The sequence below is a fragment of the Anastrepha obliqua genome, chromosome 2 (assembly GCF_027943255.1).
Source record: "Anastrepha obliqua isolate idAnaObli1 chromosome 2, idAnaObli1_1.0, whole genome shotgun sequence".
In the NCBI taxonomy this organism is placed as follows: Eukaryota; Metazoa; Arthropoda; class Insecta; order Diptera; family Tephritidae; genus Anastrepha; species Anastrepha obliqua.
In genome coordinates, this window is record NC_072893.1 from 122,793,863 (window position 1) to 122,808,882 (window position 15,020).

Sequence of the window (15,020 nt, forward strand, 5' to 3'; positions counted from 1 at the left end):
TACATAAGTAACGTCGATTTTGCTGATTTTAAATTAATTCGATGGTGGGAATATGTATACAGCATTTACCATTTGTGGAACATCATCAAGACGCACGCCACAAATAGGAGGAGGAGGAGGTCGGTCTAACACCTAAAAAGGGTGTGCGTGCCAATTACATACAGGGTGGCTGATGAAAGCCGCTACCAAAAAAAATTGAATAACTTTTTTTCTTTTTAAGTTATCTGTTCCATTTTTGTTTTAATTTGCAGATTGATCTTTAAAATTTATTAAAATGGATAACTGGGACACGCAAACAAGAATTTGGATAGTCCGCCGCTATCACGCACTGGAGTCCGTAGTTTTGGTACAGAGAGAGTACAGGCGGATGTTTGGCGGCGATCCCCCGAGCAGATGGACCATAATGAGACTGGTGAATAATTTTGCTGAGCAAGGAACAGTCGCAAGAAGGCCTTATCATCGAAACCCACCAGTTTGGACGGAGGAAACGATCGCTGCTGTAGCTGCAGCTATACAAAGCAATCCAAGGGTTTCAACAAGAAGCTTATCTGCTCAACTTGGTGTCAGCCGACAGTCTTTGCAAACAATAATGCACAAAGATTTAGACTTATTTCCCTACAAAATTCAAATGGTTAACAAACTGAATGCAGCAGACTTGCCGATTCGCTTGGAATTTTGCCAGAAGATCCTGCAAATGGTGGAAGAAGACCAAAACATGTTAAACTGCCTTTTCATGTCTGATGAGGCCCATTTCGATTTAAACGGCAATGTGAACAAACAAAATTGTCGAATATGGAGTACTTCTAACCCACAGATACTCCACGAGACGGAATTGCATCCTCTTCGCGTGACAGTGTGGTGTGCGGTTTCTTCACGCTGTATTGTCGGGCCTTATTTTTTTGAAGAAAATGGTCACACCGTTACGGTTACTGGAGACCGTTATTTGAAAATGCTGAAAGAATTTTTCTATCCAGAACTACGCCGAAAGAGAATTCCTTTCAACTCTGTGTGGTTTCAACAAGATGGGGCAACGTCTCACATAGCCCAGACTGTTATGACAGAGTTGCGACGAAAATTTCCCAATAAACTGATTTCAAGAAACTCCGAATTTCGTTGGCCCCCCAGGTCGCCTGACCTTACTGCACCTGACTTTTTCTTGTGGGGTTTATGTAAACAAGAAGTTTATAAAACAAAGCCAACAAATTTGGATGAACTAAAACAATCCATTCGGGCAACAATTGCGGCTATTCCTGTCGCAACTCTCAAAGCAGCAATGAACAACTTTTTACTAAGATGCCGCACTTGTGTCAACGAGCATGGGGGGCATTTAAATTCAATTATTTTTAAAACTAGTTAAGATACATTTAATAAAATTTAATGACCTTCAACTTGAAAAAAAATAAATGAATTCCATACACTAAAAAAAAAAGTTATTTGAGTTTCTTAATGTAGCAAAATTCATCAGCCACCCTGTATGTAGTGAGTACCCTAACTACAAGTATAACAGGAGGTGGCAACATCAGTGGAACATCATATACGTAAATTACACCTACATATGCAACATCATGCCTGTCGAGAATGAGGATAATTTTCAAGACGCAGTAGCTCCATTTCATGTGACGCGAGTAGCAGTTAAACCACCACCGTTCTGGAAGCCAAATCCGCGGCTATGGTTTGCGCAGGTGGAAGCTCAATTCGCGCGAGCTGGAATTTCCACCGACGACGCCCAACATTTTGGGGTGATTAACTGTCGATATTGGTGTGTCATCGAGTTTCACCTTTAGCTGTGGTTTCACCTCCTTCGTCGCCGTGGATTTAGTGGGGGGAAATGTGAGATTCCTCGCAGTGAAAAAGCGAGGAAGACTGGCGAGATAAACGTTCGCTTTGGAACACAAGCCATCGATGCCATTTACGAACAATCGTCCGCACAGGAGACCAATGAGACTTCATCTGGTGGTTAGGGGAGCTTAGATATGTAAAATTTGACAAGCAAGAAGTGAAAGCACACCGCCTGCTGTGAATGCTGTTGCTTAAAACTTGTTAGAACTTCGGTGAGATGCCCATTTTCTTTAAGCGGAGGAACTAATCGCTGTGTACTTCCGAGTATGTTGAACATCCGAGTAAAAAAAAAATGAATTAAGAAACATTTATTAATGTTTTTGTCGCGCTCGTGCGAGAAGAGATGATCTTTTTGTCATACAAAAAGCCTGCTCAGCCGATCTCACATCTTATTTCGGGTGCGAACTTTTACCGTTATTAGTGCTAATTGTGCGACTTCCAAACTAAGCAAATTTTTCTGAATGCTACTCCACTATAAATCATTTCTAAAGGCGATTTTAATATTGTGAGGGATAAAGTTTAATTTACGTAGGGCAGGAAATCAACAACCGAATATATATACAGTAGAAGCCCGATAAGTACAATTGGAAAATTTCAGCAATGATTGCACTTAGCGAAAAATTGCCCTTTTACGAATTTCTCCTGTGGATCGAGGAATACCTAGGGGAAAATATTTTAACTCTATTCAATGCAATTAATGAGCTCAAAAGGTCGATATTCAAGAAAAGTAAACACATATTTATTGAAATTAATACAAAGAGATCAATGCGGAAGGACATATGAGTGTGTGCTCCAAAATTCAATTATTTTTTTTGGAAAAACTTTGTTATTTTCGATTGCGTTTTCTCGTAACACTTTTCAAGTGCTTTTGATCAGATATCATGCAAACAAGCGACCCGACATCGTTCTGTTCACCCCATTTCAAAATTGTATTGACACAGCCAAAAATCGATTCATGCTGGACTTTTTCGGTTGTTTCTTCTTGAGTAGTATCTTCGGGTTCATTGGCTTCACTATCACCTTCATCTATTCCTAATTCCAAAACCCAATTGCGGATTTCATCTGTGTCTGCTTCACCCACATAGTTTTCGACCATCTCATTTAACCGTTGTAATCCTCCAACAAGAAGGGGGTCGTCAATTTCGATATCCAATGGCATATCGTCTGGATTAGATTCAATAATCGCGTCAACTGTTGGGCTTGTACCCAACATGCTTTTTCAGCATTTAGCGATCGTTTCAGGGAGCAATTTCCCCCATGCTTGGCTCAACATGATCACGGCGGTTTTCAAATCAATTTTCTTCAATAATTCATGTAATGAAGAATCTTTTTCACTAATTATGGTTTCCATTAGCAATGTTTTGTATTGAATTTTTGTCAAGTTAATAACACCTTGACCCATTGGCTGTAAAATCGTTGTGCAATTGGCCGGAAAATACATCACTTCGATCTCACCACAAACTAATTCTTTTTCGGGCGGATGAGATGGGGCTTGATCCAGCAAGAGTAATGCTTTGGGTGGAACATCATTTTCTTTGGCGAATTTTTTCACTTCTTCGACAAAATTATCAAAGAACCACTTTTTGAAAATATCCCGCGTCATCCAAGCAGTCTTGTTGCTAGCATAATTCACCGGTAGACGAACATTTTTAAAACAACGCGGATTCATATATTTGCGATCGTTAATGGTTTTATTTTGTGGCTGCCATCACCATTTGCACACAAAAGAACACTGATTCGATCTTTTGAAACTTTGTTGCCTGGAGCACTCTTTTCATCTTTCGAAACGTAGGTTTTATTTGGCAAAAGTTTCCAAAAGAGCCCCGTTTCATCAGCATTATATATTTGTCATGTTACATATCCTTTTTCAGCGATTTTCGCCGTCAATTTTTCCTTAAATGGCTCAATGGCTTCTGGATCACAAGATCATGATTCACCAGTCACACTCAAATAGCGAAGTTCGAAGCGTTTCTTGAATCGCGAAAACCATCCATCACTTGCATTGAATTGTTCTCCATCCTTTTTTATTTCATCAAATATTTTTAATGCTTTGCTTTTCAATATCAAGCTAGAAACAGGAGCATTTTGTCGCCGCTGATTCATGAAAAACTGGTACAAACGCTTCTCGAGCTCTGGATGATTGCCAAACCGCAAAGTTTTCCGTTTATTTCCAAGTGAAAATGAATTTTATGCATTTTCTTTTAATGAATGGGATTGTTTTTTTATTCGGCAAATCGTTGCGCAATCAACTTTGCATTCGAATGCAAGATCTCGTTGTTTAACGCCTTTTTCAATTTTTTGGAGAATCTAATCTCTTTCTTTCAATGTAAGAAAATGTAGATTCTTTTTCACTTTTCCCATGATTTTATTTGATGAAAGCAAAAAAAATGATTCAAACTCCGAACGATTGTTTTACTCTCAAGAACCAGCTTGAAACTAACGCGTGTTGAATGTCACAAACGATTCGATGCCATATTTTATGATATCAGCGCTACAATTTTACAGTTATTTGTAAAAATCAAAAATCACAAAGCGTGAGAACAGTGTTTTTGGTCGCAATAATTCCGAGAACTATAACTGTGCATAGCTATAAAGCTGTGTCTTCGCGCGTGATCAACGCAAATACATTGCCGTATTAAGTAAAAAATTTCTTCGAACAAGAATTCTTTTGCGCCCGAAAATTGCAATTTTTTATTGCTCTTTTCGAGTTTTCTATGGACTCAAAATCGAATTGTACTTTCCGCGAAATTGCAGTTATCGGTATTGCACTTATCGGGCTTCTACTGTAGTATAAAACTTGTACGATCTATGCGGTATCGGCTAAAATCAGTTTTAAAACAAAATATTAATAAGTAAAAGGGTTCGTAAGTTTTGTATAAATTTTCACATTTAGCTAAACACACGAAATAAGCTGCGAGGTACTTTTACGCTGTACTTTTACGTACGTGTCCATCGGACTTGTCTACCATCGGTGTAACGGACGAATTTTAGCGTTGCACCTCAGTGGTATTTGCCTTCTTCTGTTGTTGCTGTAGTAGCATAAACATTCCTTATACATATACGGGGAATGCTGCTGAAGTGACAGTCCTTTGCCGGATATACATAAGTCCGGATCGTTCCGGTAACGTAGAACCGACTGCCGTGGGAACGTTGCTTGCAATCAGCTGTAAAAATACAGTAAAGCTTGCAAGTTTTGACGTACGAAAACGCCAGCGAAATATGTATTACAAGTTTTAACTGGATAGTGTGTAAAAAACACAATTAGTAAAAGCAATAACCGATTGCCCCTGCAGACAAAGGATAACAAAAGCTAGGCGTAACAGCATTGTCATTGATAACGCGTTGTGTTTATTTATTAATGAAACTGAATTTAAACAAGTAAACCGCATTAGAAGTAATTTTTTTAACATGGAGGAAATAGACGACGGTATTTTTTACTGTTTGTTTTTATATTCAAACTAGCTTTAACCCGCGGCCCCAGCGGATATGTATATAAAAGAATTCTTCTTCTTATTTGGCGCGATGACCGCTTACGCGATTTTGGCCGAGTTTAACAAAGCGCGCCAGTCGTTTCTTTCTCGTGCTAACCGCCAGTTGGACACAGCAAGTGAAGCCAAGTCCTTCTCCACCTGATCTTTCCAACGCAGAGGAGGCCTTCCTCTTCCTCTGCTACCACCAGCTGGTATCGCATCGAATACTTTCAGAGCCGGAGCGTTTGTATCCATTCGGACAACATGACCCAGCCAACGAAGCCGCTGGATCTTTATTCGCTGCGCTATGTCTATGTCGTCGTAAAGCTCATACAGCTCTTCGTTCCATCGTCTGCGATATTCGCCGTTGCCAACGTGCAAAGGTCCAAAAATCTTACGCAGAATCTTTCTCTCGAACACTCCAAGCGTCGCCTCATCGGATGTTGTCATCGTCCAAGCTTCTGCGCCATACGTTAGGACGGGCATGATGAGAGTCTTGTAGAGTGTTGGTTTTGTTCGTCGAGAGAGGACTTTACTGCTCAGTTGCCCACTTAGTCCAAAGTAGCACTTGTTGGCAAGAGAGATTCTGCGTTGGATTTCAGGGCTCACATTGTTATCGGTGTTAATGCTGGTTCCTAAATACACGAAGTCTTTTACAACCTCGAAATTGTAACCAGACCCATTCGCTTCGCCTCTTTATCCAGTTTGGAGAAGGCAGAACTAACAGCGCGGTTGTTAAGGCCGATGATGTCAATATCATCGGCATACGCCAGCAATTGTACGCTCTTATAAAAAATTGTGCCTGAGCGATTAAGTTCTGCGGCTCGTACGATGCTCTCCAACATCAGGTTAAAGAAGTCACACGACAGCGAGTCACCCTGTCTGAAACCTCGTTTGGTATCAAACGGCTCGGAGAGGTCCTTCCCAATTCTGACGGCGCTGCTGGTGTTGAGCAACGTCATCTTACATAGCCGTATTAGTTTTGCGGGGATACCAAATTCAGACATCGCGGCATACAGGTAACTCCTTTCCGTACTGTCGAATGCAGCTTTGAAGTCGACGAAAAGATGGTGTGTGTCGATTCTCCTTTCATGGGTCTTTTCCAAGATTTGGCGTATTGTGAATAGTTGGTCGATGGTAGACTTTCCAGGTCTGAAGCCACACTGATAAGGTCCAATCAGTTGGTTGACGGTGGGCTTCAGCCTTTCACACAATACGCTTGCTAGAACCTTATAGGCGATATTTAGAAGACTAATCCCGCGGTAATTGGCACAAATTGCAGGATCGCCCTTCTTATGGATTGGGCAGAGCACACTTAAATTCCAATCGGCAGGCATGCTTTCATCCGACCATATTCTGCATAGGAGCTGATGCATGCACCTTACCAGCTCCTCGCCGCCATGTTTGAATAGCTCAGCCGGCAGTCCGTCGGCGCCCGCGGCTTTGTTGTTCTTTAGCCGTGATATTGCTATTCTCACCTCGTCATGGTCGGGTAACGGAACGACAATTCCGTCGTCAACGATTGGGGTATCGGGATCTTCACATTCTCTTTGACATGCGCAGCTGTCACCGTTTAACAGGTTCGAGAAGTGTTCCCTCCATAATTTAAGATTGCTCTGTACGTCAGTCACCAGATCGCCGTCTTTGTTCTTACAGGACAACGCCCCGGTCTTAAAACCTTCTGTAAGCCGCCGAACTTTCTGGTAAAATTTTCGGGCGTTGTTCCTATTGGCCAGCATCTCAAGCTCCTCGCACTCACGTATTTCGGCCTCTCGTTTCTTTTTTCGGATAATACGTCTCTCTTCCTTTTTTAGCTCTCTGTAGCGATCCCACATGGCTCGCGTTGCGCCCGATCGCAGCGTGGCTCTATAGGCGGCATCTTTTCTTTCGGCGGCAGCATGACATTCCTCGTCGTACCAATTGTTTTTTCGGGCTCGCCGGAATCCGATTTCTTCTTCGGCGGCGGTACGTAGGGAACGAGAAATGTTGCTCCATTGCTTGCGCATGCCGGTGTGTTGGGCAGTGCTCTCCGAGAGCAGGAGTGAGAGTCGAGTGGCGAATCTTCTGGCTGTCTGTTGCGATTGCAGCTTTTCGATGTCGAACATTCTTTGCGTAGGTAGATGTACGTTTTTTGCTGCACAGAGGCGTGTGCGCAGTTTGGCTGCAACAAGGTAATGATCCGAGTCGATGTTGGGTCCTCGGATCGTGCGTACATCTAATACACTAGAAGCGTGTCTTCCATCTATCACAACATGATCGATCTGGTTTCGCGTTTTTCGATCTGGAGACAGCCAGGTAGCTTGGTGAATCTTCTTATGCTGGAATCTGGTGCTACAGACTACCATGTTTCGGGCCCCGGCGAAGTCGATCAGCCTCTGTCCGTTACCGGATGTTTCGTTGTGCAGGCTGAATTTTCCGACTGTGGGACCAAAAATTCCCTCCTTGCCCATCCTGGCGTTGAAGTCGCCAAGCACGATTTTTATGTCGTGGAGGGGGCAGCGCTCATAGGAACGTTCCAAGCGCTCATAGAAGGAATCTTTGGTCGCATCGTCCTTCTCTTCCGTCGGGGCGCAAATTAGCGAGATGTTAAAAAATCGCGCTTTGATGCGGATTATTGCGAGGTGCTCGTCAACCGGAGTGAACGACAGTACTTGGCGACGAAGTCTCTCTCCCACAACAAATCCGACACCGAATTTGCGCTCCTTTACATGGCAGCTGTAGTAGACGTCGCAAGGTCCTATGTTTTTCTTACCTTGCCCCGTCCATCGCATCTCTTGGATGGCAGTGATGTCAGCCTTTACTCTCACGAGGACATCAACCAGCCGGGCAGAGGCACCTTCCCCATTAAGGGACCGGACATTCCAGGTGCATGCCCTCAAATCGTATTCCTTATTTCGTTTGCAGGGGTCGTCATCAGTGTTGGAAGTTCTCATCCGAGGCTTTGTTGCTGTTTTCATTGGGGGGGCTTTTTGAGTGGCGGGTCCCAAACCCAGCGCACAACCAGCTATGCTGGGATGCTTCGCCTTCTCACTTTAGCTCACTCCCGAACGGGTGTTCGGAAGCTAACCAGAGGATACGTGGGCTAATCCCGGACGTTGTGAGCTGCTTGAACCATATGTAGAAGAATCGTCCTGGCCACTCCCAAGTGAATGGCGATCAGTAACTTTCCCCACTTGCGTGGACTTCTACACATGGAACCATCCTCCGTCGGAGTCATCAATGAGGGAAAGAATAATGAGATGACGCCTATCGTGGTACCGTTGCTTTGTTCTCAGCGAATTTGACAATGAGTTACGTCGTTTTAGCACCAGTATGGCCAGATTACCAGATTTTTTTTGGTATTTAGTCTCGGAGTCTTAGTTCCTTCTTCATGACATTTTTCTAGCCTGTTGTAATTAAAAGTAATGTTTATAATTTTGTAAAATATACATTTTTTTAAAATTAGTTCAATAATTCACTCAGTTTTATTTTGCTTTACTTTTTTTAGCATCTGCTCACATTGCCCGCGATTGCAGTTGTTGTTGGTGTTCTGCTTTCAGCACTCGAATCTCTCTCTCGCTACTGCAGTGTTGCCTAGCTTTGAATATAAAAACGCACTAAAATGCCCATTTAAAGAAAATATAACACCAAATTTTTATTGAATTACTTAACAAACTTTGCATGCGGGACAAATTGTCTACAAAATGAGTATTTTGTTAAGATGCTGTATTTGAGGTTAGGTAACTAGATAAGGCACTCTGTTTGTAAAAATGTTATTATGGTTTCTTTAGTATTTTCTAGTATCTTGTTGCTTATTTTTACTATGAATACACCTCCTAGTGGCCTATGTCACACTAAGGATTGATGACCGGAAGAAACGATTACACCTCTATGGTTTTAATTAATTTTAATGTGTAAAAAGGTTTTCAATCTTAAGAAAAGTTGAGAGAAGAAGATTTAATATTCTTGCATAAGGAACAGAAAATTAAATTTGCACTTTCAAAATATCAAATTTTATATGACTCAACAAATTTTCATTAGCTCTAAAATCTTCTCAGAGTGACCTGTTTTAAGCTTCTTTTATTTAATAATACAGGTTTTTTAACTTGCAGTTTCCGTAGCTTTAAATAAAAAAAAAAAGAAACAAACACCTAATTAAAAATTTTCGCATTTTGGGTATAAAAAAGCACTAAATGTATTGCGAAGAGCAAATGGTTGGCAGCACTGCGCAACTCGGCAAACGTGACGTCACGCACTCTCTGATGCGCGCAATCTTGTTTCTATCATTCTTGTATAACACATCTATCATGGTTTCCACAATTCTTGATCTGTGTATTAAATATATATAGAGTAATAAAATTGCACTTTCAATTTCGTTAAAACTCAATTGTAAGTTGTATATACTTTAAGCAATTTAATGGTTGCTTATTTTGATAATCTAATTTAACTACACATTTCTGAATTTGTATCTTAAATGTCTGTTTTGAATTTTGTTAGACATTAATGAATAAATAAATAAATAAATAACCAAAAATATTTACATTGAATTAATTATTTGTAATAAACATATGTATGTATATTTTAAGGTTTCTTTTATTCTTATACTTTTAATTTTTCGTATTTCAGATAATGAGTCGATGGCATTATATGCTCGCACTCTCCTTTACATTAAGTTTTATATTTGCATCTTCTACTTAATAAAAAAAAATTATTATAATAATATCAAATTCCACTCATGTCGATCTATGTTTGCCAATATACACTTTTACTTAGACCGTGATCATTGTAGAGAACGGTTAGTAAAAACATTCTCAGCTGGTTGTCAAAAACTGCCCACAGCTAAGATCACCTGATTCCAAAATTTAATATTTTAGAAAATCTTATATTTAATAGAAAGTCGTATCAATCGCATCAAAAAGTCTAAAAAATGACGTAAATATTCAGATATTTCTCAATAAAAAACATTATTATAGCTAAGAAATATATTAAAAATATTTGTAATTGTAAATTTTCTAAAGCAAAGATATTAGTTTGAATTGTTTTTTGTTCCAATATTCTATCCATGCCATAAAAATTGTAACATAGCAAAATGCCATAGCAACTACGCCAATATGTTCAAGCAAAAATACCAAGCACTCGTACCATCACACACTTAACTGCCTGTCAAACTCACACCAAGCGTGCCTGTCAAAAAATAGGAAGAGGAAGAGTGTTTTCACTTGTATTTTCGTATTGTTCTGTACGTTAGATTGTCAAAGTATTGAGAAACTAGAAAACAAATAATGAATTCTTCTTGCTTCATTCTGAGCTGACACTCACATGGACACGGCGAAAGAAAAAACATACCAGTCTAACGGTTAGACGCGATAGAAGTGAAACCTTCCGTAAAACAAACTGAGAGAGAATAAGACGAAAGCAGCATTAGGAGCGGGATAATTATAGGTTCATTATAATATTGCTATAAAGTTCATATTTTATTTTCCTCATTTTATTATTATTCATCCTCAATGTTTTCAATTTCAACAAATGATACGAGTGGCTTATGATAGCTAAAATATGATACGAATGCTTTGGTTTCGATGTTGTCAACATATCTTTGAAATACCGCGTCAATGGTTGTTTTTGATCGTGTTGTCGATTCAGTGAGATTGTTACACATTTTTAAATTGAATGTTGTATTGAGAACGTCAATTAAAGGAACCGCTGTGTCCATACAAAATTTACGTTAAAATCGCCACTTAAAATCATTGGAACTTTATTGTAATCTTTTCTAAGTATCCGCGATACTTCTGGTGTATACTTTATTAAATTTTCGTGAATGAATTCCGTGATGCTATTTATTGATTTTTTTTCTGTCGATATTCACGACACTTTTCTGCATTATTTTTCGGCATAATTGCGGTAAATATTTAAAAATGAAAATATTTACGAATATAAAAATACACACGCGGTTGCTATTATGAGCGTCCCCAGCAAAACCTGCGTGACCGAAACTCTAACACAATTACATTTTTTTGAATGTTACAAACACATATGCACGCAGGTTTTGCTGGGGCGTGACCGAAACTCTAACACAATTACACATATGCACTCGTATTTGTTTGAAAATCGACTTTTTTTTTGGTTCTCCGTCACCTTTGGAAAATGTGTAAACAGTAAGCAAACTTTATTCAAATATTTTCCCTCATTTTTGCATCAGTAAAATTAAACAAACGCCGTAGCCGAATGGGTTGGTGCGTGACTACTATTCAGAATTCACAGAGAGAACGTCAGTTCGAATCTCGGTGAAAACACCAAAATTAAGGAAAACTATTTTTCTAATAGCGCTCACCCCTCAGCAGGCAATGGCAAAACACCGAGTGTATTTCTGCCATGAAAAAAGCTCCTCATAAACATATCATAAAATAAAATAAAATAACTGTATAAAAAAAATTTTTTTCTTGTGATTCGAACCAAGGATTTTGTATCGGAAGCTCACATTGCTAGCCGCTCGGCTATCGCGCCATGCTGTCGGCGCTGGCCTAAAAGTTATTTAGTTCGTCGCTACGTTTATATGTAATATTCGTAGCCAAGAGTGTCGCTTTTTCGTTTCACTTTTTCTCAAATCACTCCCAACGATTCTAAAGAAGTTTTCACTTCAAAAAACAACTCAGCTGATTTACCAACACCACCTTTAATAGATTCGCCTTGCTTGTTTGTATAAAGTTAAAGTACTAACGAAGTCCCACTCATTTCATAGATAATTTTTACGTTGTCATTAGAATTAAAGAAAACAAAAAAGTTCAGAAATTAAATTCAGACACTTGGCAATACTAGCCGCGCGTTTGCATGAAGTTGGTAACGCAATTAGCCGTCAATTAAATGCAATCAACTTTGTCAAACACATCCATTATCCTCCAAAAATACAAACGAAGTGGGCTGCATCACATTCTTCCGCTCACCCAAAAGGGCTGTTATAAAAGCGAATGCAGAAAAGAATCAATGCAAACGATTATGCATAGGAATAAAATAGTATAAACCATCGCCCTCTTCATTACAATTGAACGCGTCAGACCCATAAGGAATTTCATTCGAAATATATTTATTAGAAAGTCAATTTACCGGCAAGCAAGTTGCAAGTGCATCAAAAGTAACGAAGTTCTTGGTTAACTGGGGGCGTGAAGGTTATATCCAATTTTTATTTACTGCTGCCAAACGCCAAAACAAAAGCAAACACCGCTGTCGGAAGGGTAATATCATAGACGAAAGGAGTTTTTGGCAGCAAAAATGACGCCTTTCGACGATTTTGCTTATCTGATTAATCATGTACTGCTGGGAGACGAGCCGGTAAGTGCAGTTTTTTTCTGTTTTTAATTATAATTTAATTTATGACTCAACTCATTGCGTGCTATTATTGAATTTTCAAAATGTTTACGTTTTGCTGATGCATTCATGATCTTGGCATGTTTCTTTGTGTCCATTGGCAGACGATTGAGGATTTCATTCTACTGGTGGGCACGCTGGTGGCGTTTATAGCGTTTATACTTTGGTGTTGCTTTCCCATACAACCGAAGGTGAGTGAGTGCGAGAAAGTAACGGACTGTAGTAATACGAAAGTTTGTATGTCTTGTTAGAATTTAAAAAAGTGTTGGTTGAAATCGCCTGCACAGAAACCCATTTGCAGTAAATGTTATTGATTGCTTAGTTCCATTTTTTTTTTTTTGTAAATAGCAGATGAACTTCAACAATAAGCAAGTTTGTTAAATGTATACATATTTGCGTGAGTGATTTGCCACCTAGTTTTTTTCTTGACTTATGAGATAGTAGCGTTAATTTATAATAAATTCATGTACTCCTTTTTTTTTCTTCTATAGGATGCAACCAATCATCGGCAATTCTCCTGCAAATCCATACAAAATTCACTCGAATCCGCACAGGTGCACAGCAGCTATAGCAAAAGTGGCCCCTTGACGCATAATGAATACACGATGAAGAATGGCGGACACGCCTATCATTGTTGTACTTAATAAACCAGCATATAAATGCATACAATATAAGTAATTGGGAAATGAAAGAAAGTAATAAATTTCAATTTAAGCAGTCGTATACGTCGAAAAGTAAAAGTTTTGCTATAAAATGAAACGCTAAAGCAAATCGCAATATAAATCGCAAGCATAGAGCGGCTCAACTGCACAAAAAAGGCAATGAATAACAAAGATTGGATCAGCTAAAAAAAAAAAAAAGAACGAAAGGACTATTATATAAGCATATTTATTATCACTAGTGATACTTTTAATTTAAAAGTGAAAGCTTTCAAAGATATATTTGCCTATACAATTAAATTTATTTATTTATTTATTTAGTATTAGTAGTAGTACGAAAACCAACATAAAATGTATTGAGCTGTAATCTAGGCGAACACAAGGCTGCGCTTTGCTGCTAAAGCGCCGTTCATTATTTAAAATGAACGTTAAATAAAATGAAGAATATTTGATTATAACTTTTTTAATAATTTTAATGCAATTGAAAATGTGTGTAAATAAAATTTTCGAATAGTAATTAAAGTATGCATTAAAGACTAAATAAAACACACATACAACCATGTATACATGTAAGTGCATCCATACACACATATACACATATAAGTATGTATGTGCACAAAACCAAATGAAAGACGATTGAAAATGAAATATGAGTATTTGTAGGAAATGACGAGCGCTGAAGGTGCTATTTGTTTTTTGTTTATTTTTTTGTTTTAGTTTTTTTGGTTATATTTGAAAATTGTTAATTAAAATTAATAAACTAAAAATGTATTAAATGAAATGTTAATTTTGATTTGTTTTTAGTTGAAAAAAAAAGTATATCATAATTGTTTTTAAATTGAAAGGTTCCATATCCTTTTATTTCGATCCATTTATTTTGTTCCTAATGTCATATTTAGCGAAAAAAATGTATTGCTAGCACCATATAAGTGATAGCCCCATTGCTTGTGTATTTTGGGGAAGACTGAAGCATTAGTTGTTTTTGAAATTTTTTTATTATACATGTACATATACATACATACATAATTTCGAACACTTTGTAAATAGCTGCAAATTCTCTTAGTCTGAACGTAGCTTGAAAGCAAGTTTTCTCTTATTTATTTTGCATTGACTTGCCTGTTTAAGGTATTGCCTTTTCGTTATTTCAGCCATTTGTAGCTTTAAGAAATTTATTAGATAAAAAATTAGGAAACCAAGTTTTTTAAATTTAAAGTAAAATATGAAAATGCTGAAAGTTTTTGCTAACAAATATTGAAATCGGAAAAAATATATTTTATGAATTGACACTTTCAAAGTGTTATTCCAAAAAAATAAAATAAAATAAATTGGGGGAAAAAAATCACGAGAGCCTACGGCGCATTCATTAAAGGTGGTGGCACTAGAACAACAACACTGTTCTGTATATTTGATTGCCAAAGCGAAGTATTGAGAAACTAGAAAACAAATAATGAATTCGCCGGGTTTCATTCTGAGCTGACAGCCACATGGACACGGGCAAAGAAAAAAAAAAATAACTCAGCTGATTTAACAACACCACCTTTAATAGATTCGCCTTGCGAGAGCCTCTTGAATTCTTCTGAAAGCTCTAAAAGCGTACTTCCACTCGTATATTTTTTTATATACCCTAAATGTAAGAAACTTTTTATTTAATAGTTATTATACAATCGAACTGAAAAATTTAAGTCAATAATTTAATTATCAAAATTTAAAA

The 15,020-nt window shown here is 38.2% G+C and overlaps 1 protein-coding gene across 1 annotated transcript; it reads left to right on the top strand.

The window, feature by feature from the left end:
- The first annotated feature begins 12,150 nt into the window (after positions 1-12,150).
- On the top strand, positions 12,151-14,639 carry LOC129239231 (uncharacterized). Its single transcript, XM_054874583.1, has 3 exons — positions 12,151-12,614; positions 12,755-12,841; positions 13,142-14,639. The coding sequence occupies exons 1-3, from the start codon at positions 12,555-12,557 to the stop codon at positions 13,292-13,294; spliced, it is 300 nt and encodes a 99-aa protein (XP_054730558.1). The 5' UTR covers positions 12,151-12,554; the 3' UTR covers positions 13,295-14,639.
- Positions 14,640-15,020: the final 381 nt, after the last annotated feature.

Coding starts and splice junctions, on each gene's coding strand:
- LOC129239231 (XM_054874583.1), top strand. CDS start 12,555: ATGACGCCTTTCGACGATTTTGCTTATCTGATTAATCATGTACTGCTG. Junction 12,615..12,754: donor TACTGCTGGGAGACGAGCCG/GTAAGTGCAGTT, acceptor GTCCATTGGCAG/ACGATTGAGGATTTCATTCT. Junction 12,842..13,141: donor GCTTTCCCATACAACCGAAG/GTGAGTGAGTGC, acceptor TTTCTTCTATAG/GATGCAACCAATCATCGGCA.